Source organism: Salvelinus sp. IW2-2015, linkage group LG2, assembly GCF_002910315.2.
Source record: "Salvelinus sp. IW2-2015 linkage group LG2, ASM291031v2, whole genome shotgun sequence".
Lineage (NCBI taxonomy): Eukaryota > Metazoa > Chordata > Actinopteri > Salmoniformes > Salmonidae > Salvelinus > Salvelinus sp. IW2-2015.
In genome coordinates, this window is record NC_036839.1 from 11,833,228 (window position 1) to 11,859,276 (window position 26,049).

General features: G+C 43.4%; 1 protein-coding gene across 1 annotated transcript in view; it reads left to right on the plus strand.

Moving 5' to 3' along the window:
- LOC111974361 (myosin light chain kinase, smooth muscle) overlaps positions 1 to 26,049 on the plus strand; it is an 89,870-nt gene that overhangs the window by 22,184 nt on the left and 41,637 nt on the right. The window contains exons 4-11 of the mRNA XM_024002085.2: positions 10,896 to 11,103; positions 12,219 to 12,264; positions 12,683 to 12,848; positions 13,149 to 13,314; positions 13,568 to 13,589; positions 13,753 to 14,339; positions 14,554 to 14,757; positions 15,923 to 16,057. Coding sequence (XP_023857853.1) covers positions 10,896 to 11,103; positions 12,219 to 12,264; positions 12,683 to 12,848; positions 13,149 to 13,314; positions 13,568 to 13,589; positions 13,753 to 14,339; positions 14,554 to 14,757; positions 15,923 to 16,057 — 1,534 coding nt within the window. The remainder of the gene's footprint in view (positions 1 to 10,895; positions 11,104 to 12,218; positions 12,265 to 12,682; positions 12,849 to 13,148; positions 13,315 to 13,567; positions 13,590 to 13,752; positions 14,340 to 14,553; positions 14,758 to 15,922; positions 16,058 to 26,049) is intronic.

A 26,049-nucleotide genomic window follows, 5' to 3' on the forward strand; every position in this document is an offset into this window, starting at 1 on the left:
CCATTGCGCTGTGGTCACAGATGTTTAACACCACAGAGCACCACAGGTCCACAGAGCACCCTGTCGTGCTCCACATGTATAGATCATTCACAAAGGAAGCTCATCCCTCCACCCTGTGTCACCCTAATCTATGGGTTTATTTTAATTTGTCTAGAAATGTATTTAAGATCTTAAGTCAAGTTATATTTGATGAAATGTGAATAGGGAAAAATTCATAAGGATCCAAGTTGGGTTGCTGGGAAAATACCATTAACTTTCCCAGATTTTCCAGAAATGCTGGTTGAAGGATTCCAGATTTCCTGCTTATTCCCTTCGGATTCCTGGAATCTTCCACCTGGGATTTCTGGGAAACCTGGGAATTTTGGGAAAGTTACCATAGATCCAAGTAAGTCTCACCCTCTTACTGTAATTCCCATGTTAAAGGATACACAGTTCTAACTTTTGTCATGACACACCCCTGACATAATGTAAGGAAGCACATTATTGAATCCCCCCGAAAATATTGAGATAGCATGAAAATGGCTGCCTCGAACAATTCTGGTCATTGATAGCAAAGCCTTTGGCAACCAAGTCTAGAGCTGTTTCCTGAGAGAATGGAGCTAACTGTTGGAGTTGAGAGGTCCAGTTTGGGGGAACTGTTCTTTTAGAAACCCATTTTATCACTCTGGTTTTAGATACAGTACTGATCATATAGGTTGATGCACAGCGACCCTAATATGTAATTCTATGGGTTCATATAGGTTCAAATTGTTTTATTTTGGGCATAATAACCCACTGTGATATTGAAAGTACTTTAAGTACAGCTAACTTGAATTCTTTAATTTAAAAATAAAACTGACACAATGGAAATTGTTTCCGCAGACAGACTACTTCTCTGGGTCACTTCTGTTCTGGCACATTGACAGTATGGATAAATCTGTATTATTTATAGTTCCTAAACACAGACACTTGCATTCCTGTGCTGCACGTTGGACCAACAATAGCAATACCTTCAGTTCTAATTCTCTAGCTCTTTCTATAATGTGCAAGAGTCTTGGCATTTTAACCTTCATACAGTGATATGTAAACAAGATTTTGGACAATAAATTTTTTCCAAATTCTAAAACGATATTGTATTTCCATTACTGTTGATATTAAACCGACGCTAAATCCAACATCGAAATAAATGGATGTGTATTTTTGTTACGAGGATAGTCTAGCCTCGCCTTATGCATCACTTCCTTATCCTTTGGAATTGGTCGGTTGTGATGAGGGTGAGATGCTTGTTAGCAGAGGAAGAGGGAGCCAGCATTGCGGTGTCTGATTCAGTACAGCCTGACTGTCCAGTGGTAAGGAGACCTGGGTTCAAATACTATTCAAAATCATTTCAAATTCTTTATTTGTGCTTGATTGAGCTTGCCTGGCTTAATGGGCCAATAAAATGCTCCCAAAACTGTCACTCCAGGCAGGCTTGACCAAACGCTCAAGTTATTGAAATAATTCAAATAGTATTTGAACCCAGGTCAGGTGCTGAGACAGAGTAGATATATGGAATGCTCCTTGATAGGGATTAAAATATCTTAATCTTGTGACTTTCAGCTTCCTGAGGTAATGTTTTTTTCAGAGCCGCTGGAGCAGAACCCAGTCAGCTCCTCTTCTGCTTGGATGCTCTGCAACAACGCAGAATTTCTCCAACTCTTACATTTTGTGGAGTTGTACATTAGTACCTCAAACTGTGATGGAGCTAAAGCATGTTTGTGTGCAGTGAGCGCATCTTGGTGAAGGAATATAGAAAATTCTTAAAAAATATTGTGTGGGATGTAGATATGTTCAGCACCAACCTTAAGACTTTAGGTTCTTTAGTATCGATGGAATGGAACACTTTGGTTATCTGCCAGCCAAATGCCCCCCCCCCCCCCCCACACACACACACACACTGTTAGATTAAAGCGGGCTCCCAGCATCTATGATTTACAGACGAACTTCAAACAAGGGTATCACGTGCACATATGGTTATCTGCTTCCAGAAGGAGGTCATGTGTTAGGGAGTTTGTTACTTTGTTCTGTTGCTCTCCCGGGCAGCATTCATCACTACTGAAGGAAAGATCCATCACCTCTCCATTTGGGTCTGTGTCCCAAATGGCACCCTATTCCATATATAGTCCACTGCTTTTGACCAGGACCCATAGGGCTCTGGTCAAATGGAGTGCACTATATATGGAATAGGGTGCCATTTGGGATGCATCCTAAGTACTTACTCTTGACATTTAGGATCCAAGTAGAAGAAACCTTCCCAGTGCTGGTGGTCATGGTGCATCCATAAATCCCACTGTTTATCTTCTTTTGCCCGTCTGGATTGAAGCTTTTTCAAATGCACTGTGTTACGTCGTGGAAACTTGACTTCTCTTTTATCAGAAGGGTGCAAGTTGTAGCTCCTGGCACTAAGTAAAGATATTTGTGGGGTCAGATACTGATCTTGATGCAGATGTTCCTGTTGTCTATGCAAATCCCTCCGTTATCATTATAACAGGCAATATCTGTTCTGCTGCTTTCAGAATCACTGGAAGCAGCATACAAGGCGATCCAATTTTCACTTTGCTATTTTTATTATCCATGGAACCTTTGCCCCAGGCAATTCATAAATTTAAGGAAATGACACCAATATCTCTAAAATATACTGACCACTTCATCTCATTATACGCAGTCGATGTTTTACTATATCTAGACAATGTATCTCAATCGCTCCCAAACGCATTAAAGGTCATAGATGAATTCAGCGCCATCTCAAGTTTTATCAAATCAGCCCTACTGCCTCTTAAGACTCTGATGGAGCACTCCATCTCTACTTATGGATTCCCAATTGTTTCCAATTTTAGATATTTGGGAGTAGATACATTTATTTCCTTAGATAAAACCATTGCCAGAAACTTGTTAACAGAACACTCAAATCAATTCAATCCGACCTCATAGATGGACTAACAACCCGGTTGCTTTAACCGGCAGAATAACCATGATAAAAATGAATATATTGCCACAGCTGAATTTCTATAGTTAAATGCTTCCATGGTTCCCACTTCTGGCTAATGGGATAAAATGCGCAGTGCAGTTAAAAAATTTATATGTCAAGATGAGCCATCCCGGATAACATTTACAAACTTACAAAGAGAGAAAGATGTAGGAGGACTATCCGTACCAAACTTTAAATTCTATTTCCAGGCTCTAGCATTTCGCCCCGTCAAATTGGTTTAGACATGATTATTCTGCCCCCCTCGCTGAATATAGAGAGATCGTGTATCGTATTACCCTGGAAGTGGCTGTCTTTACTGATATAAGCCTTAAACAATGCAAATTACACTTTGTTCGGAGTAGAGCTCCCAGACAGGATTGTGTCGAGGCACAGATCTGGGAAAGGGTACCAAAACCTGTCTGCAGCATTTAAGGTCCCCAAGAACAGTGGCCTCCATCATTCTTAAATGGAAGAAGTTTGGAACCAACAAGACACTTCCTCGAGCTGGCCGCCTGGCCAAACTGAGCAATTGGGGGAGAAGGGCCTTGGTCAGGGAGGTGACCAAGAACCCGATGGTCACTCTGACAGAGCTCCGGAGTTCCTCTGTGGAGACGGGAGAACCTTCCAGAAGGACGACCATCTCTGCAGCACTCCACCAATCAGGCCTTTATGGTAGAGTGGCCAGACGGAAGCCACTCCTCAATAAAAGGCACATGACAGCCAGCTTGGGGACTCACAGACCATGAGAAACACTATTCTCTGGTCTGATGAAACCAAGATTGAACTCTTTGGCCTGAATGCCAAGCATCAAATCTGGAGAAAACCAGGCACCATACCTACTGTGAAGCATGGTGGTGGCAGCAGCATGCTGTGGGGATGGTTTTCAGGGGCAGGGGCTTGGAGACTAGTCAGGGTCGAAGGAAAGATGAACGGAGCAGAGTACAGCGAGATCCTTGATGAAAACCTGCTCCAGATCACTCAGGACCTCAGACTGGGGCGAAGGTTCACCTTCCAACAGGACAATGACCCTAACGGCTTCGAACACACCGACAGCTTCATTGCGCAAAATAGTAAGCAGCATCATCTGGATATATATGCTGTGGCAAACCTCTTCAAGGTTATGAGCGTTTGTCACAAATTAAGTGGGAAACTGTCACTAAATTACCCCAGAATGAGAGTTCTTTCGAACAGGACAGTACCTGTGTGTTTGTTTCTCCGTCCTGGTCCACCCAGGTCGTAGGCAAGGTCAAGGATAGCAGGGTTCGGTACATGAATRGGGTTCTCGGTAGGTCCAGGTCCAAACSCCAACAGGTAAGTCCAAAACAGTCCAGCTCATACACGGTAAATCCAGCCAATATCTATTGTCTCTTTCTCTACAGTTCATAGATCCTTCCAGCCCTCTCTTCCTCTTCCTGGTTTTTCTTGACCCTTTATCTGTGTGTCGGCTCCACCTTCTGAGGGTTCCCCTTGCTTCTGGGACTTGTAGTTTTGGCAGTCGGCCATTTTGTGATCTGTAGTTCTGATCGGGGTGGCCATTTTAGTGATCGAGCAGAGCCCGTTTATTAGTTCTGCTCTCACATATCTGCCATTTATCACTCGACCCCCTTCTTTGCCACAATGCAACAAAAGTTCAACATTCACCTAGTGTTACCATTTCTGTCAAGCCGTCTATGCATACAGTTTGATGCATACGTTCTATAAATCCAACGAATGCACCACACCGAACGCACTGCAACTGCAGTGGAAATTGGAAATTAATGTAATTCTGGTGTACCAAAATGCGATGACGCTGTCGGTGTGATCACAGGAGTGGCTTCAGGACAAGTCTCAATGTCCTTGAGTGTCCCAGCCAGAGCTCGGACTCAAACATCTCTGGAGAGACCTGAAAATAGTTGTGCAGCGACCCTCCCCATCCAACCTGACAGAGCTTGAGAGGATCTGCAGTGAAGAATGGGAGAAACTCCCCAAATTCACGTGTGCCAAGCTTGTAGCGTCATACCCAAGAAGACTCGAGGCTGTAATCACTGTCAAAGGTGCGTCAACAAAGTACTGAGTAAAAGGGTCTGAATATTTATTTTATATTTTAAAAACTTTTTCAAAAATTTCTAAACCATTTTTTGCTTTGTCAATATGGGATATTGTGTGTAGATTGAGGGGTGAAAAAATTATTTAATCCATTATAGAATAAGGCTGTAACGTAACAATGTGGGGATCGAATACTTTCCAAATGCACTGTTTACTGAACAAAAATATAAACACATGTGAAGTGTTGGTCCCATGATTCTTGAGCTGAAATAAAAGATCCCAGAAATGTTCCATATGCACAAAAAGCCTATTTCTCTAAGTTTGTGCACAAATTAGTTTACATCTCTGTTAGTGAGCATTTCGCCTGTGCCAAGATTCTCCATCCACCTGACAGGTGTGGCATATCAAGAAGCTGATTAAACAGCATGATCATTTTATTGTGCTGGGGACAATAAAAGGCCACTCTAAAATGTGGACTTCTGTTACACATTGCAATGCCACTCCGGGTCAATAGCCATGCCCAAAGCATAGATCTAAACATGACTCTGGCCAGGCATAAAGTACATTCAACTGTCCCAGTGGCTAAAAAATATCTGGCAAAAAGAAAAAACATGTCAACACAATTTAACAGCTTAGTTGAGGGAGTGTGCAATTGGCATGCTGACTGCAGGAATGTCCACCAGAGCTGTTGCCAGAGAATTCAATGTTCATTTCTCTACCAATATCCGCTTCAACGTCATTTTAGAGAATTTCGCAGCATGTCCAACCGGCCTCACAACCGCAGACCACGTGTAACCACACCAGCCCAGGACCTCCACATTCAGCTTCCTCACCTGCGGGATCGTCTGAGACCAGCCACCCGGACAGCTGATGAAACTGTGGGTTTGCGCAACTGAAGAATTTCTGCACAAACAGTGAGAAACAGTCACAGGAAGCTCCTCTAAGGGCTCGTCGTCCTCAACAGGGTCTTGACCTGACTGCAGTTCGGCGTCGTAACCAACTTCAGTGGGCAAATGCTCACCTTCGATGGAGAAGTGTGCACTTCATGGATGAATCCCTGTTTCAACTGTACTGGGCAGACGTGTGGTCGAGCGGTTTGCTTATGTCAACGTTGTGAACAGAGTGCCCCATGGTGGGATTATGTTATGGGCATGCATAAACTACGGACAACGAACACAGTTGAATTTTATCCATGGCAATCTGAATGCACAGTGATACCCTGACCAGATCCTGAGGCCCGTTGTCATGCCGTTCATCTGCCACCCTCACCTCATGTTTCAGCATGATCATGCACGGTCCCATGTCGCAAGGTTCTGTACACAATTCCTGGAAGCTGAAAATATCCCAGTTCTTCCATGGCCTGCATACTCACCAGACATGTCATCCATTGAGCATGTTTGTGATGCTCTGGATCGACATGTACGACAGCGTGTTCCAGTTTCTGCCTACATCCAGCAACTTCGCACAGCCATTGACGAGTGGGACAACTGGCCACAATCAACAGCCTGATCAACTCGATGTGAAGGAGATGTTGCGCTGCATGAGGCAAATTGGTGGTCACACCAGATACTGACCGGTTTTGTGATCCACGCCCTTACTGTGACCAACAGATGCATATCTGTATTCCCGGTCTTGTGAAATCCATAGATTAGGGGCTAATTAATTTATTTCAATTGACTGATTTCCTTATACTGTATGAGCTGTTACTCAGTAAAATATTTGAAATTGTTATATTTATACTTTTGTTCAGTATGTGTATACGTGTGTGAGTGTGTATACGTGTGTGTGTATATGGTGCCATTTGGGACATGGACAATAAGTAATTGGGTGGGGCTGCAGGACTATTAATATGGCATAATTACAGACTCTCCTGGAACATATATAAATAAAAAAGTCATGTGTTCATTGGCAGTGAAAAAGTACTGTAGTTGTAAGTGTCTATATTCTACAGTAGACAGTGCAGTTGTCCATCGCAAACCAGGTCTGTGTCCCCATTTGAGGTCAGCTGGTCGTGCTGCCTGACAGTGACCGTACGTGGCTTTTTCCTTCCCGGCAGGCGTTGTTGTTGTCATGCTCAAGGGGCATGTTCTTAATGTGAGGGGATGCTCCTCTGAAGACAAGGAATGTCCACCAGCATGGAGGCAGGCGTCTGACATGCCACGGGTCAATGTAGCGCCTCTCTCCCCAGCCTCCCAGTCATTGTAATGGCCTGCCAAGGGTAGAACTCATCCTCCTAAAGAATTCTATTATTACATCATTACGAGCCAGTAGGAAAATATAGGGGGAACAGCATGCGAGGGAGGCTCCATGTGAACGCTGTGAAAGGTATGCTGCCAGAAACCTGATGGTGGTTGAAACTGCTTGCCTATTGAAAGCAGATGTGGACCACTTCTAGGCTACTCCTACACGGCTCCACCCTGACTCACCGCTCAGCTGACTCCTCTGACCAGTGTTAGAGAAGCGGCCATCTTTCTTCTGCTGCTGGTTACATTCAAATGTTACATTTGGTTTTAATGGCGTACATTGTTCACATTGGCTACTTCAATGAAGGCCTTTTTACGCAGAGAGCGGTCTCAACCGTCCACTGACCGTTGTTAGGAACGGTAGTTAAACACTGGTGATTATTGTCTTTTGCGTGTGTAATTCATAGCAGCCTTTTGGCAGTCTGGCTTGAAAATGGCTGTGAAGCCAGGAAAAATACAATGTTGATGAGATGAAGACATCAGGTTGTTTTTGAATGGTGAAACAGCAGTCAAATACTTAATTGTTTCCCCTCCAATGGAATGTTAGCTCAGGATTAAACATTAACATGTCCCTAAATGATGTTGGATTCTCACAATGTGGATAGTGGCTATTCACAGCACTGTGAGAATCAACTTATGAATCACTCAACCTCATCAAATGTGGACTTATCAGTTTGTTTTTTCTGTCTAAGACAACAGGGATGTGTCTCAAATGGCACCCTATTCCCTATCAAGTGCATTTCTTTAGAACAGAGCCCTATGGGTCCTGGTCAAAAGTAGTGCACTATAAAGGGAATAGGGTGCCATTTGGGACGTACACCTGTTCTGACACCATCCAGCGGTAGCGATCACAACTTGGTGGGAATACAAGAATAGGTTCTGATGTACTGTACGTCCATTGACAATTAGCCAGACAATTATTCTTGAGTCTCTGAGATGGCCAACTCCAGCTGTAATCCACTACAGGTGTCTTGCAGAATGCGAACTTGAAAAGTAATTCTCTGTACAAGACCTTAGCGAATTACTGGGCCAAATAAACCATAGGCCTATTTTTTGGGGAAATGAAAAGGACAAGGACAAGGCCTTCGTCCCAAATGGAACCCTATTTCCTATATAGTGCTCTACTTTTCACTAGGACTTTGGTCAAAAGTAAAGCATTAAATAGGAAATAAGGTGTCACTTGAGAAGCCGACAAGAAAACATCAGATACATTTATTGATTTGGAGCAGCGACTTGTCTAAAGACACAAGCGATCAAAATAGTTGCTTCACATGGAACTGGTGGCCGTATAAATCGCTCTGCTTACATGATTAAAATAACAAACTTCAGCTTCCCTTTGATCATTTTCCTCTCTTCATTATGAGGGGATTTTGTTGTAAAGTCTGCTTTTATCCCAGAAGTATTAGCCTTGTTATGGCAAGTAGTACTCTTGATGTGGTGATACATTGGGTGCCAGTAGCGTGACTCAAAAAGGACTAGAGACAATATTCCTTGCTTTGTTCCTCATATGCCTCTCTCCCTGTTTACTTGTCTTCTTGCATTCTTGGGTATTTTGATGCTCTTCGGCAGTTCGGCGGTATGTCCAGGATGGATCAGCAGGCAAGGCTCTCCTCAGCTGCCAGTGCATTGATCCATAGTCCTGTCACAACCTTTGTTTTGATGCCATTTTCCTTTGACAAACCAATATGGTACTTGTGTCTGGTTTGTATAAACTTGACTCGGTGTGTAAACAACCCATTGTTTCCCCTATCCTCGACATGTGAACTTGGTCAGTTGGGATGTTTGAGGTCGAGAGGTTGACCACAATACGTTTTATGAATGAGAAGTCTGAACTCTGCTTGAAAATTTCTGTGGCACTGAACGTCAAGCAGCTGAGTTTAAGGAAATGCCAGTGTCTGTTTGATTTAATAACGACTTTAAACCCTAGTACTGCTATTTTTGGGCAAGCCAGAGGAGGACTGGGTACAGCAGAGGTAATATTTTATTGAAACAGAGGCTAGTTTGACAGACTGGAATGAGAGTGGTCGATTACAGAGAGAAGCTGGACTCTCGCAGCTTTTTTAAAATTTTGAGTTCCATATGGAATCAATCTGTCTACTAGCTGTCGAGCCATATTCATTTGTATGTTCAATCTGAAATGCGTACCAGCTGCAGTGGTTAACAATGTACATTTTTTTGCTGTTAATTTAAATTATGCAGTATGTGCAAGGGCTTGTATTGGTTTGCAGAGTGAGACCCATGTAATGTTCATGTTTGGGTTTACCATGGTTCTCCTCTGAAATGGTATTTTACAAAGTCTCAGGGGTTCAAGGGGAGGATGGTTGGCATGCCACCAGTGGAAACAGAGTGGGAGAGAAAGAGATTGCCCATCCGCTGTCCTTTTAGCTGTGGTCTCTGCCTGTAGATTTGTGATGCTTCAAAGACTTTAGAGAAAATAAACTGTAGTGCGATTTATATATATTTTTTTAATGGAAGTCGACGAGAAGTGAAATGAATCGGAGAAAGGTGGGAAGCTCCTCCAGATAGACAGGGGATGTGAGCAGTGTTTCACAGCGCTTCTGTACCTGTTCATCTCTGCTATATCGTGTGCCCTTTCAGCACCTGTACTCCACTCTTCACGTGGTGTTATTAGTGATGGCTACTGACCTGGGACAAAAAGCATTGAGAGAATGGAAATGTCAGAAAGGACTAAGAACTTGAGTAATACAATATGCACTGAGGAAAGGAAGTTGTGGAAATTAGGTTTTGTTGGAAAACAGAAGACCGGGATAATTAAACAGGCTACAGTTGGCTGTGAAAAGCCAACTGACATTTACTCCTGAGGTGCTGACTTGCTGCACCCTCGACAACTACTGTGATTATTATTATTTGACCATGCTGGTCATTTATGAACATTTGAACATCTTGGCCATGTTCTGTTATAATCTGCACCCGTCACAGCCAGAAGAGGACTGGCCACCCCTCATAGCCTGGTTCCTCTCTAGGTTTCTTCCTAGGTTTTGGCCTTTCTAGGGAGTTTTTCCTAGCCACCGTGCTTCTGCACCTGCATTGCTTGCTGTTTGGGGTTTTAGGCTGGGTTTCTGTACAGCACTTTGAGATATCAGCTGATGTACAAAGGGCTATATAAATTTATTTGATTTGATTTGACTTGTGGCAGTAATGTATTTGTTGTATTCTGGGAATTAGGAAACGCTAAGAGTAATCAGTAGCTTTCCAGTTCACTTGCTGATTGTTGATATCAATGCTTATCATTTTGTTTTTGTAAATATCCTATTGTTTGCTGTGTCCATTTTTTTTAAACGTCTAATTAGGTTTAATTAGGCTATGGGCCACAGATTCAGTCAGTTTCACACACCCAGGGAGTTCCTGTGCTCTGACTCCAATTGTATTGAGAAGATAAATGAAAATGGTGGATGTGAACACATACTAGGCATGGGGATTGTCACGGATCTGGTGTCAGTCAGTGGCCTGAAAAAAACTGATCTGCTAGTTAAAAAAACTCATTTCTTACGGAAACCGTTATGATTATGAGTAGCACACCGTTGGGCTGTGTTTCAACCATGACCATTAACCACTGATGCCCGATTTTTCTTCTGTTTTGTATAGTTAAAATCCACTGAAACTCATCCATCTATTCCCAGGTGAGAGGACACCCTGAGCCCCAGGTCACGTGGTCCAGGAATGGGAAAGCAGTGATAGCTGGAGAGCGCTTCGCCATGGAACAGAGTAGCCGTGGAACCTTCAGCCTGGTGGTCCATGGTATCCAGGAGGAGGATGCGGGACGTTACACATGTGAGGCGGTCAACGATGCCGGACGTCGCCAGGTCACAGTGGAGATCACTGTAGAAGGTAAAGAAGCTCCTTCATTTGTTTCGCAAATGGCAGCCTAGGCTTCCATTTGGAACACAGCTTTACCCTCTCCATCAGCCAACCAGAGAGATAATTGAATGGTCTGTCAACAAATGTTTTGGCAGGGTCCACTGGCTTTGCTTTGTAGCTCATTTTAAAATGTAGCATAGGAAGCAGACTTCTAAGTAACCCTGAGAAATGCACGGCCTCAATAGCTCATGTGAAATTAAACCAAGACTGTGTCAAGTATTTTAACCACCAGCACATTTATTCAGCTCCATAAAATATAAGACGTCCTGTAATACGGGCTTTCATACTGCTTTTGTACTGTGCCCAAGTGATGTTTTAACTCAATGTAATGATAGGAATAAGGTTGAAATATGGATCATCTTCAAAAGGAACACTTTTTGTTTTGATTTATTGCAGATAATGTCCTTTTCTAATTCCCGTTCAGAAGGAAGTCATTAGAGCAACCCATCCAGAGGCTTCGTCCCAAATGGCCCCCTATTCCCTATATAGTTCACTACTTTTGACCAGAGCCCCGTAGGCCCTGGTCAAAAGTAGTGCAGTAAATGGGGAATAGGGGGCCATTGTGGATTTATACTGTCCTGTTAGCATAAGTGGTGTTAGCACACTTAGATTTTCTATTCCTTGGTGTAGACATGCCAGCTGTTTCTTTCCGTTTCCGATAGTTACACTGTGGATACTTAGGTAACATTATGCACCTACTGCTTTCCAGGGAGAAGTATGGAAACATTCAGACATCCTCCACATTTTGTTCAGCTTTCCAAGATCATAAACAGCTATTTAGGCACCTCAGGCTCACTAAACATTAACATATGGAGCATGCCCTTTCTAACAAGTAGCAGGACAAACATATCTTACAAGGCATTGGACTGGGATATGAAGCATTCTGCAACACTGCACATTCATTTACGTGCTGCTGTAATTGCACCAGCGATATATTCTATGGCTGTCTCTCCAATGGCACCCTATTCCCTACATAGTTGACTACTTTGGACCAGGGCTCTGGGCACTACATAGGGAATAGGGTGCCATTTGAGACGTATACTTTGTTTTTAAAAATTCATTATCTGAGGCATGTTTTCTCTCAGGGAATACGGGGAAGAAATACAGCCTCCCCTGCTCCAGTAAAACAGGGTAAGATGTCTTTTGTTGTGTCCCAAATGGCACCCTATTCCCTACAAAGTGCAGTACTTTTGACCAAAGCCTTATGGGGCCCTGGTCAATAGTAGGGCACTATATAGGGAATATGGTGCCATTTGGGACACATTCCTTCTTTGCACATGGTGGTATGATTTCTCTTTTTTAAATTAACCTTCCTATCCTGTTCCATCTGTAAAACCGGAATATTTGTTCCATGAGATGTTTAATCTTGTATTTTTATATTTAGAATAATGCAGATATGTTTTATGTTGGTGTTAAAAATATAGCCAATCAGTCATATTGCTATATTAAGTCATTATTCAAATGTAATGTGTTTGTTCAAGTGATGGTATTGAGCAGACACATCTTTGGACGATAAGGTAGTGAGTCATTGTGTTTTCTCTGACTCCAGCGGGCGGTTTGGAGGTCCAGCGGTGGAGAGCAGGCCCAGTATTTGGGGGGAGAGCCCCCCCAAGTTTGTGACAAAACCCTCACGTATTTTTGTCAGAATGGGACAGACTGGCAAATTCTCGGCCAAAATCACAGGACGTCCACAGCCCCTGGTTACCTGGCTCAAAGTGAGATGGAACAGAGAAAGTTTGGCAACTTATGTAACTTTTCCCAGGTTTTCCAGAAATCCAAGTTGTAATGTTCTTGGAATTAGGAGGGAAAAAGTATGAAATCTGACCAAGATTTTTAGAAACCTGAGAATTTGGGGAAAGTTACCTGAATTTTGCAACTCTAGATGGTATAGAGGAGACATTCTGTCTTTCAAAGATGGAGAATGGTGAGTCTTCATCTCTGAATTTCTGACTTCACTCTCTTTCTCTCTCTCCCTTTCTTTCTTCCACTTTCTCTGTGATGGATGGTTGTCACAGGGAGATGAAGAGCTCCATGCTTCTCCCCACTTCAACATGTTTGAGAAGTCCGGAATCCACTTCCTGGAGATCCGAGACGTGTGTGTGGACGATGCAGGAATGTACACCTGCTCTGTGGCCAACAGTGCTGGGAAGGCCACGGCTACAGCGGAGTTGATCGTTCAGGGTAGGACACTGCAGCCAATCACACAGCCTGTTATTCAGCAATCAGCCGTCAACACACAGGCAGTGTCCCAAATGGCACCCTCTTCCCTTTTGTAGTTCACTTATTTTGACTTGGGCCCACTAAATAGGGAATAGGGTGCCGTTTAACGTCACAGTAAATCCTCAGCAGTGCCAGTTCTGAATACCGAGTTTATTTCGGAAATGTTGATTCGTATTTGAGAGGGGAAATTCAGTGTTTATCCATTCCTTTTTAGGTTCAGGCAGTGACCCCGGCATGTGAGTATGTATCTCATAAAATTCCCTGCATAGTGATATTACTGTGTGACTACATGAGTAAGCGTTTTCGTGAGTTGGCTGAATTTCTAGAAAATATTTCCCCAATTTCTTCACAGTGAGGTATTCAATCTTTTGACAATGTCATATGTTACTACTTCTACAGCCTAGGTCCCTCGGCTCTGGTAGCACCTGTCCCAAAGACAACTGACTCACCTGAAGTCAAGCCCACAAGTAATGGCCTGCTCGCAGACCAACGATCACCTACCAAAACAGGAGACGGGACTGAGACCAGACTCACCGCTCTCACCAGGGAGACCAAAGACAGCACAGAGGTGATCGTCAAAACTCCAGCATGGAAGACCAGCGCAGCCTCCCCCAAGACCACCGTCATGACTTCTCCCAAGCCTCCTGCGGACCTGCCAGACAAAGCCCCTAGAAAGCCTGGCGTCTCTCCCCCCAAGGCTGCCAGCTCCACAACCCTGCAGCACCACCTGGGAGGCCATGGTGCTGCAAGGACCAGCCCTCACCCCCAAAGCAGAGCTCCTGAGAGGGATACAAGAGATCTGGTGAAACCCCCCCCAAAGGGAGTCCCAGAGCCGTCTCCAGAGCCCACCAGAGAGACCAGAAGGCAGGCCAGAGAGAGCAGGTCAGAGAGGGCAGCAGTGACTGCAGGAACTCAACCCAAATTTGACTCTGTACCTCAGAGCCAGGATGCTACGGAGGGGACCCCAGTCACATTCAAATGCCAAGGTGATTCAAAACATTTTGCGATTCCATGTTTTCAGATGTTTTTTATATGAATTCTATATTTAATCCGAGAAATCCGAGTACAAGACCTTCCCAACACATTCCCAACTTTAGATGTTTTTGACATTTTAATAGGCCACTTGGACAATGTTCACTAATAGCTACTTCATTGTTGCATGTTTATCCCATTAGATTGACTGTTGATGTGTTCTTCCAGTCTCAGGTTCTCCTGTGCCTGGCCTGAGCTGGGTTAAAGATGGCCTCCCTTTGAGACCCAGAGCAGGGCTGACCTTCCAGCAGGACGGCAACACACACATCGTCACTGTGACCAACGTCCAGAAGAGGGACAGTGGAACTTATGGATGCACCATGACCACCAGCACTGGGAAGGTTTCTTCTACTTGGATCCTCAGTGTCAAAAGTAAGTACTTAGGATGCATCCCAAATTGCACCCTATAATTGCACCCTATTCCCTATATAGTGCACTACTTTTGACCAGAGCCCTATGGGTCCTGGTCAAAAGTAAGGCACTATATAGGGAATAGGTTGCCGCTTGGGATGCAGTTTACTGTAAATAAGTACATTTTGCTTTAATATGGTGAACTAAGGCCCTTGTTGTGTAGGCTCATTACATTACTCCTTTTCAGTGAACAGGTCGATGGTTGTGAAAGTGTAATAGTTTTGAGCAGTTTCTAGTCCCCAGCTCTGCCTTTGGGTAAAAAAGCGTCTAATTCCTTTCCCCTGGCTGTCTCAATCAAAACATGGTAATGATGAAGGCAGGATAAGTGAGCACATTGAGGTTAAGTCCATTCCTCAGCTACAGTCCTGAGTTAATCTAAAACGAGACCGTTGTATTTGGAAACGAGACCGTTGTATTTGGAAACGAGACTGTTGCATGTCCTTATAAGCCGTCTGTCTGTAACCAAATAAAAGTTGCTTGTTTATTTAATGATAATCAAAGTGAAACTATTTTAGTGGAGGATTTGGAGAGGTTTTGATATCTTGTCTAGTTGTTTTTGTTTGGACTTAACAGACTGGCACCAGTCGACAGTGATTCAATTTGCAACAAAAGGGGAGAGTCTGGCATTTTTATCGCGTTTATTTTCTCTAATTCAGAACCGTGCCAAACACTATGCAGATTCAGTTTGTTTTGCTTGAGACGAGCAGTATATATTTGTTGGGAGTGAGCATCCTTTAGGAATCACTGTAACAGTTCTTGTCTACCTATGCCATCTATTGGAAAGAAGGAAAATTGCATCTTGTCAGATACCCAGTCTGCGTCCCGATTTCGCCCACTTCTCCCAAAGTGTGCACTAGCACACTCCCCGTCATCGATATAAAAGCTTTGGATTGGTATACGCTTTGGTTGGAGGGCATTTCCAGCATTGTTAAATCTAAGATGGGAGTGCACACTTTGGGAGAAGGGTGCAGAATCACGATGCACCCCCCGATGCAAATAACACATTTGTCACTCTTAGACTGACCGTTACCACACATTCCCTCATTTTAAATGTACTGCAAGGCTCCAATACAATGTAATATACTGTAAATGTTAATACACTATCTGTGTACTCCCTCCCCTGCAGACCCACGGCTGGAGGGCAAGCCCCCGGCATTCAGCACAGTCCTGAAGGGATGTTCAGTGAGTGAGGGCCAGGACTTCCTTCTGCAGTGCTCAGTGGATGGAAAGCCTCGACCTAACATCTCCTGGCTCCTAAACGGTGAGAGAGCCTATCATCTCCCCTTGCAGTAAGTAGGGTTGCAAAAGTTTTCCAAAAATCATGGTTGAAGGATTCTGGAATACTTCCTGATTCTGGGAATCTTCCAACCAGGATTTCTGGAAACCCCGGGAATTCTGGGAAAGTTAAGGGAATTTTGCAACCCTTTTCGTACCAGTCATCACCGTCCAGTTATGCCCATTTACCCACTAGAGGGGGGTGACTTCCTGTTTTCAAGGCTTTGCACCCACAGGACTGACCAACTAAAACCAGGTCCATTTCTATGAAAAGTGTAGGATGATATGAGAAGGGGGAGGAATACAAATTTCTCTGTACTCAGAACCCTCTTGAACAGATCAGCTAGACAGGGGGTGTGAGTTATTGTGTGTGTGTGTCCCCCAAATGGCGCCCTATTTCCTATATAGTGCGCTACTTTTGACCAGAGCCCTATGGGATGCCATTTGGGACGCATTATAATAGTTCTGCTACTGCCTTCCCTCTCAGCCTGAGGGCGGCCGATCAGAGGACCACCATTTCACAAGTCTGGCTGCTCTGCTGCTGAAGGCTCATGTGTCTCTGTACCACGTCCAGATCACACACACAGTGTTTATTTTTCATATTTAACTGCTCCACATATTGAACGTCAGGGGAAACCCCCTTGAATGCTGTATTTTATAAGGTTACAATAAAATAAGAATGTAAGCATGGCGTTGACAATTGATCTAGTAGAATTTCAACTTAACACAGTGAAACAAGGTTATTATAGTTTTGATTTTCTATTTGTTTTTATTTCTATTCCAGTTTAGTTTCCGTTTTCAGACTTCATTTACTATTTTCATTTAGTTTGAGTATTCTAAAATAATTTCTGTTTTTATATTATTTAGTTTCAATTTGAATGTTAGGGACAGAAAGTAGCATATGTGTGGGAGGCTAGGATCCATTTACGTGTTAGCCAATAGTGTTTTTTTGGGGATGTCACTTCTTGTCACTGGGGGGAAGTTATACATTTTAAATTATAATCTTAATGTGACTTAGATTTAAAAAGATAATTGTCTGCCGTGCAGTTCAAAGCGATGGCCAGCTCTGGTTGTTGTTGGTCATGGGTATTCTTTTGCCTGTTGTGTAACAGCTTGATAGCCTTGACTATGTTCGCCCTGTTGTCAGTTAGGACGAGAAGGATCTTCTCCTCTGGTATGTCCCATGCGTCCAATGTGCAGTCAATTACATCTCCGGTGTGCGGATGCTAAATCCGATGGAGGTTGAGCAATGCATGCTGTGCCTTGTTGAAGGAGGGGTGACAGAAGCTGGCTGAAATGCTCATAAATGAAGCAGTCAGTCCTTTCATGCTCCATTCATCTACACACACAGGGTTATTTTTCATGCCTCTTTCAGAATGTCATAACTTTCTGGGTTGCTGTATCCATTTGCAAAGCAATCAACCCATTTACTCTGGCACCGGCAGGAGTTTTGAATAAAATACAACTATTTGTCACATGCTTCGTAAACACTGCTGTAGACTAACAGTGAAATGCTTACTTAAGGGCCCTTCCCAACATTGCAGAGAGAAAGAACACTGAAAAATAATAGAAAAGTAATAACATGTTATTTTAAATTTGCAATGAGTAACTATAACTTAGCTATATACCCAGGGTACCAGTACCGAAGGGGTCAATGCAGATAGCTTTCTGTAGTGCCTTGCGGTCGGATGTCAAGCAGTTGCCATACCAAGAGGTGATGCAGCCAGTCTAGACTGTATTGGTGTGTGTGGACCATGGTAGATCCTTAGTGATGTGGAAACTGAACTTGAAGCTCTGGACCCGCTCCATTACAGCCCTGTCGATGTGAATAGGTGCGTGCTCTTCCCTCCGTTTCATGTAGTCCACAATCGGCTCCTTTGTCTCGCTGACGTTGAGAGAGAGCGGTTGCTGTTCTGGCTTCACACTGCCAGGTCTCTGACCGCCTCTCTATAGGCTGTCTCGTTGTCGTCGGTGATCAGACTTACCACCGTCGTGTCAACTTAATGATGCCGTTAGTCGTGCGCGGCCACACGGTCGTGGGTGAACAGGGAGTACAGGGAGGGACTAAGCATGCACCCGTGTTGAGGGTCAACGTGTTGTTGCCTACCCTCACCACCTGGGGGCGGCCCGTCAGGAAATCCAGGATCCAGTTGCAGAGGGAGGTGTTCAGTCCCAGGGTTGTTAGCTTAGAGGTCACTATGGTGTTGAACTGAGTTGTAGTCAATTAACAGCATTCTCACATGGGTGTTCCTCTTGTTCAGGTGGGAGAGGGCAGTGTGGAGTGCAATAGAGATTGCATAATATGTGTTAAAGGTTTTCACAGGGTTCAGAAGTTGGACCCATTCCGAAATGGACCTGGGGCTTTCCCACCCAGACATGATATGCATACATATACTGTACAATGCATTCGGAAAGTATTCAGACCACTTGACTTTTTCCACATTTTGTTACGTTACAGCCTTATTCTAAAATTGATAAATAAAAACACTTCATCAATCTACACACAATTCCTCATAATGACAAAATGACAAGAAATACCTTATTTACATAAGTATTCAGACCCTTTGTCCATGAACCTCGAAATTGAGCCTCAATGCATCCTGATTCAATTGATTGGACATGATTTGGAAAGTCACACACCTGTCTATATAAAGTCCCACAGTTGACCGTGCATGTCAGAGCATAAACTCTTCCTAGAGCTGCCCGCCCAGCAAAACTGCGCAATCAGGGGAGAAGGGCCTTGGTCAGGGAGGTGACCAAGAACCCAATGGTCACTCTGACAGAGCTCCAGAGTTCCTCTGTGGAGATGGGAGAACATTCCAGAAGGACAATCATCTCTGCAGCACTCCAACAATCAGGCCTTTATGGTAGTGGCCAGACGGAAGCCACGCTTCAGTACAAGGCACATGAAAAGTCAAGGGGTCTGAATACTTTCCGAATATACTGTAAAAAAATATATATTAGGTGAGGGAAGCAACAGAAGATTACTTTTTTTTAGCTACTTTATTAACCAGAACTGATACAGCGCGAGAGGGAGAGAGGTGCTGCTCTAGCAGGTAGGTGAGGGGCCGTACTGTGAGCAAGTGACACGGAGGAGGAGGGAGAGACAAGAGACGGCAACTAACCAACCAAGCTGACTCGCGCTATAGTAGACTAATAGCTGCCATAGCTAGGTTATTTATCATCAATTATGATTGCGTACTACCGGTCTTGACTGCATCAAACCGGGAGAAGCTATTTAAGCTGCGCTTTCTCCTACAGTTACAAAAAACATTTAGAATATTAAGTAGCAGCCTACCTCTTGGCTCTTATTTCTGTACAACTATCTTTCGTTGATTAGATAGCTCCTAACTTTTGCCACACACGGGGCTAGGGTCTGACTGTAGCCTATTGCCGCTTTGACTTCTTATTGGCCAACAACAAGCTACATGTGCCACGCTCCCCTCTCGTGAAAAGCAAGAGCAGCAGCATAAATTATAAATGTCTCTCTCGCTCTCTCTAGTACCACAGTCTTGTTCGGATCTGTATATGCCCTTCTGAACAAGTCAGTTCAGCCATAACTCAGTCTGAGTTAAAATTAAACATACCCGTAACAATCATATCGGATCCGACCCAGACCTGTGACATTATTTAGAATTCTGGATCTGGACCCGCTCGGGTACCTGACCGGGTCTTGGGTATTCGGGTACAGGTGGATCCTTGAAGACCTCTAATCTGTGGATCTGTTCGGGCGGTATACGAATTGGAGTGGGTCCAGAGTGTCTGGGATGATGGTGTTGATGTGAGCCATGACCAGCCTTTCAAAACATGTTATGGCTACAGATGTGAGTGCTACGGGGCGATAGTCATTTAGACAAGTTAGATTGGTGTTCTTGGCAACAGGGGATATGGTGGTTTGCTTGAAACATGTAGGTATTACAGACTGGGTCAGGTAGAGGTTGAAAATGTCAGTGAAGATACTTGCCAGCTGGTCAGCGCATGATCTGAGTACGTGTCCTGGTAATCCGTCTGGCCTTGTGAATGTTAAACTGTTTTTAAGGTCTTACTCACATTGGCTATGGAGAGCATGATCACACAGTTGTCCGGAACAGCTGGTGATCTTATGCATGGTTCAGTGTTGCTTGCCTCGAAGCGTGCATAGAATGCATTTAGCTTGTCTGATGCTGTAAGTTTGCATCACTGGTCAGCTCGTACCTGGGTTTCCCTTAGTAATTTGTGATAGTTTCCAGGCCCTGCCAGATCCGACAAGCGTCTGAGCCAGCGTAGTAGGATTCAATCTTAGTCCTGTTATTACGCTTTGCCTGTTTGATGGCTCGTCGGAGGCCATAGTGGGATTTCTTATAAGCGTCCGGATTAGTGTCCCGCTCCTTGAAAGCGGCAGTTCTAACCTTTTAGCTCAGTGCTGATGTTTCCTGTAATCAATATCACCAAGCCGGTGACTGATGTGGTGAACACCTCAATGCCATCGGATGAATCCTAGAACATATGCCAATCTGTGCTAGCGAAACAGTTTAGCTTAGCATCCGCTTCATCAGACCACTTCCATAATTGAGCGTGTCACTGGTACTTCCTGTTTGGAATCAGGAGGATATACACTGAACATAAATATAAACACATGTGAAGTGTTGGTCTCATGTTTCATGAGCTGAAATAAAAGATCCCAGACATTATCCATATGCACAAAAAGCTTATTTCTCTATCATTATTAGTGTTAGGGAGCATTTCTCCTTTGCCAAGATAATCCATCCACCTGACCGGTATAGCATATCAAGAAACTGATTAAACAGCATGATCATTACACAGCATGATGTGCTGGGGACAATAAAAGGCTACTCTAAAATGTGCAGTTTTGTCAACACAATGCCACAGATGTCTCAAGTTCTGAGGGAGCGTGCAATTGGCATGCTGACTGCAAGAATGTCCACTAGAGCTGTTGCCAGAGAATGTAATGTTCATGTCTCTACCATAAGCTGCCTCAATGTCGTTTTAGAGAATTTTGCAGTGTCCTCATAACCATAGACCATGTGTATTGCTTTGTGACGGGGCGAGCGGTTTTCTGATGTCCATGTTGTGAACAGAGTGCCCCATGGTGGCAGTGTGGGTATGGGCAGGCATAAGCTACGGACAACGAACACAATTGAATTTTATCGATGACAATTTGAATGCACAGAGATACCGTGATGAGATCTTGAGGCCCATTGTTGTGCCATTCCTCTGCCACCATCACCTCATGATTCAGCGTGATAATGAACGGCCCCATGTTGCAAGGATCTGTACACAATTCCTGGAAGCTGAAAATGTCCCAGTTCTGCCATGGCTTTAATACTCACCAGACATGTCACCCATTGAGCATGTTTGATTGACGTGTACGACAGTGTGTTCCAGTTCCCGCAATATCCAGAAACTTCGCACAGCCATTGAAGAGAAGTGTGACAACATTCCACAGGCCACAATCAACAGCCTGATCAACTCTATGCAAAGGAAATGTCACTCTGCATGAGGCAAATGATGGTCATACCATAACTGACTGGTTGTGTGATCCACGCTCATATTTATTTTTCAAAGGTACATGTGACCAACAGATGCATATCTGTATTCCCAGTTATGTCAAATCCATAGATTAGGGCCTAATGAATTAATTTTAATTGACTGATTTCCTTATAAACTGTACCTCAGTAAAATATTTGCATGTTGTGTTTATATTTTTTTCAGTATAGTTTTAGTTTTTCTTAATTTTATTTCCGTTTCCTAAATAGTTTTTCCAATTAAATGTTTTATTTTAGTTTTTGTTTACTTTAATAACCTTGCAGTTAACACTATTCTGTATTATTGTAGCTGGGTTATTTGTATCCTTCTGTATTTAATTATGATGCATCATATTCTGTTGAAGTTTGGTTTTGTCTGTATCCATCACCCCAGCCTAACTTGACTCTCAAGATAGGTATTCAATTCTCAACTCTAACTTTCATTACCGGTCAAAAGTTTGGCCCCTGAACTAAATGTTTATGTTTTGTTGTGCTTCGGGGGCCAAATGTGTTCGTGTGTTGAATTATCCTCTTCAGAAAACATCTTGATCTTTAAACACTAATTGAATTGACTTGTTTTAGAGAAGGATCTCACATAGTCTCGGTCCCAAATGGCACCCTAATCCCTTCATAGTATAGTACTTTTGACCAGACCCCTATATACCCTGGTCAGAAGTATTGCACTATATAGGGAAGAATTTAGGGTTTCATTAGGATATACTCATAGTTTCCAAGGTCCACTTCTCTTAGTGCTCCAGGTTTGAGCTGTGTGTGCAGGAGCTGTTGATGTTATCCTCTAGCCTCTTGAAGACGGATAGACAGTTAATGGCATCATAGTCAACTCAGGGAAGAGAGATAGTACTGTTCGCAGCAACTGTGTAGGGATCCCAGTACCAACCCATTCACAGCCCCTCTGTTCTCTTCTGTTCCTACCGCTGGAAAATACACCCACAGCCATTAAACAAATATGAAGCCTAGGAACCATATAAAGGAAAAACATGCGTCCCTCCTTCCTGAAACTCTCCTGAAGTATTACACCCAGACAGACTTGGCAAGTGTTTGTGCTCCCTAAGCAGACATCTGAGATTCTCTCTTGCGCAGGCCGATTTCTGAAATACCTACCAACAGGCTCCCCTGGATTTCAAAGTGAATGCCTTTCTTGGGATCGGGTTGTCCTGCACTGGGCGCGGGAGCCATTTATAATAGTTGGTGGCAGCATCACAACTCATCCAGGTTAAATTCAACACAGAGCTCGCTAGCTTCCCGACTGTGAAACGTAGGCCTGCCAGGAAAGATGATTACATAGTGCCTTCAGAAAGTATTCATACCCCTTGACTTAACCCACATTTTGTTGTTAAAGCCTGATTTTTTTTTTTTTTTTTTTTCTCACCCATCTACACACAATACCCCATAATGACAAAGTGCAAACATATTTTTTGAAATGTATTCAAATTTATTAAAAGTGAAATACAGAAATATCTCATTTACATAAGTATTCACACCCCTGAGTCAATACATGTTAGAAACACCTTTGGCTGTGATTATAGCTGTGAGTCTCTTTTTGGGTATGTCTCTATGAGCTTCGCACACCTGGATTGCAAAATATTTGCTCATTATTCTTTAAAGAATTCTTCAAGCTCGGTCAAGACAGACATTTTCAAGTCTTGCCATAGATTTTCAAGCTGATTTTAAGTCAACTTTAACTAGGCCACTCGAACATTCAATGTCGTCTTGGTAAGCAACTTCAGTGTATATTTGGCCTTGTGTTTTAGTTTGTCTAGCTGAAAGGTGAATTTGTCTCCCAGTGTCTGGTGAAAAGCAGACTGACCAGGTTTTCCTCTAGGATTTTGCCTGTGCTTAGCTCCATTCCAGTAATTTTTTTATCCTGAATAACTCCCCTGTCCTTAAGGATTACATGCATACCCATAACATGGTGAAGCCACCACTATGCTTGAAAATATGGAGAGTGCTACTCAGTAATGTGTTGTATTGGATTTTTCCAAGGCATTGGAAAACCTTGGTCTTCGTGGTTGAATCTATTTGAAATTCACTGCTTGACTGATGGACCTTACAGATAATTGTTTGTGTGGGGTACATAGATGAGGTAATCATTCAAAAATCATGTTAAACACTTATTGGTATTGATTATGTTTTGTGACTTGTCAAACACATTTTTGCACTTATTTATGCTTGCCATTACAAAAGGGTTGAATTCTTATGGACTCAAGGCATTTCAGCTTTTCATTTTAAATGTATTTGTAAAAAATTCTTAAAACATAATTCCACTTTGACATTTCTTGGGTATTGTGTGTGTAGGCCAGTGACACAATCTCAATTTAATCTATTTTAAATTCAAGCTGTAACACAACAAAATGTGGAAAAGGTCAAAGGGTGTGGATACTTTCTGAAGGCACTGTATGATAAAGAAAGATATTTTACCATTGTATCAACATTTACCTCCGTGAGGTGTCTTTTTATGCCTCTGCATATTTATTCTTTTTTGAGCGATTTTACAGCAAGCATATTTGTTTGCTTAATAATATGAATGAACGTCAACGGGACATTAAGAACTGTAAAATACTATGCTTTATTGGAGTATTGGCTGAACAAAGACATGCATTGGGAGGACAGAACAGCAGCATCTGGTAAGATCCGTAGGGGTGGGATTTGTCTGTTTGTGAACAAAGACTGGTGCACAATCTGTAATTTTAAGGAAGACTCAAGGTTCTGCTCACCTGAGTTATACCTCATGATAAGCTGTAGACCATACTATTTACCAAGAGGTTTCGTCGATATTTTTTGTAGCTGTTTAATCACCACCACAAACCGATGCTGGCACTAAGACCGCACCATAAGCAAACAAGAAAATGCTCATCCAGATGCGGTGCTCCTAGTGGCTGCTGAATTTAATGCAGGAAAACTGAAATCTGTTTTACCTCATTTCTACCAGCGTGTAACCTGTGCAACTAGAGGGTGAAAAAAACGCACTAGATCGCCTTTACTCCACACACAAACAAAGCTTTCCCTCGCCCTACATTTGTCAAGTCTGACCATAATGCCATCTTCCTGATTCCTGCTTACAAGCAAAAACTCAAACAGGAAGTACCAGTGCTGTGCTCAATACAGAAGTGGTCAGATGAAGCGGATGCTCAGCTATAGGACTGTTTGGCTGGCACAGACTGGAATATGTTACGGGATTCATCCGGTGGCATTAAGGAGTTTACCACATGAGTCACCGGCTTAATTAAAAAGTGCATTGACAATGTCGTCCCCACAGTGACAGTACGTACATATCCCAACCTGATGCCATGGATTACAGGTCACATCCGCACTGAGGTAAAGGTTAGTGTTGCTGCTTTCATAAGCAGGACACTCATCCGGACGCTTATAAGAAATCCTGCTACAACCTCCGACAGGCAAAGAATACAGGACTACGATCAAGTCCTACTACACTGGCTCTGACGTTCATCGGATGTGGCAGGGCTTGCAAGCTATCACAGATTACAAAGGGAATCCCAGTCGAGAGCTGCTCAGTGACGTGAGCCTGCCAGATGAGCTAAATGCCTTCTAAGCTTGCTTCAAGGCAAGCAACACTTGCGTGAGCACCAGCTGTTCCAGATGACTGTGATCACGCTCTCCGTAGCTGATGTAGGACCTTTTCGCAGGTTAACATTAACAAGGCCACAGGGCCAGACAGATTACCAAGACACATACTCGGAGCATGCACTGAGCAGCTGTATAGGAGCAGGTCAAGAGCTTCAAGTTCCTCGGTGTTCACATCGCTAAGGACCTATCATGGTCCAAACACACCAACACAGTAGTGAAGAGGGCACAACAACGACTCTTCCCCCTCAGGAGGCTGAAAAGATTTGGCATGTGCCCTCAGAGCCTCAGTTCTACAGCTGCACGATTGAGAGCATCTTGACTGGCTGCATCACTGCTTGGTACGACAACTGCTCGGTGTCTGACCGCAAGGCACTACGGAGGGTAGTGTGTACGGCCCAGTACATCACTGGGGCCGAACTCCCTGCCATCCAGGACCTCTCTACCAGGCGGTGTCAGAGACTGTTTGATCTGCTACAGCATGGCAAGTGGTACCAAAAGGCTCCTGAACAGCTTTTACCCCAACCCATAAGACTGCTAAATAGTAAACAAAATAGCTACCCGGACTATCTGCATTGACCCTTTTTGAACTCTTTTTGACTATGCACACACACTGGACTATAATTGTGTGTGTGTGTGTATATATATATATATACACACACTTCCACACATCACATACGCTGCTGCTACTGTCTTATGTATCTTGTCACTTTACCTCTACATATCTACCTCAATTTCCGCATTCCCCTGCACATTTACTCCGTACTGGTACCCCATGTATATAGCCAAGCTGTCATTGCTCATGTTGTGTTTTATTCCTTGTTCAAATGTTTTTATATATTTACAGTAC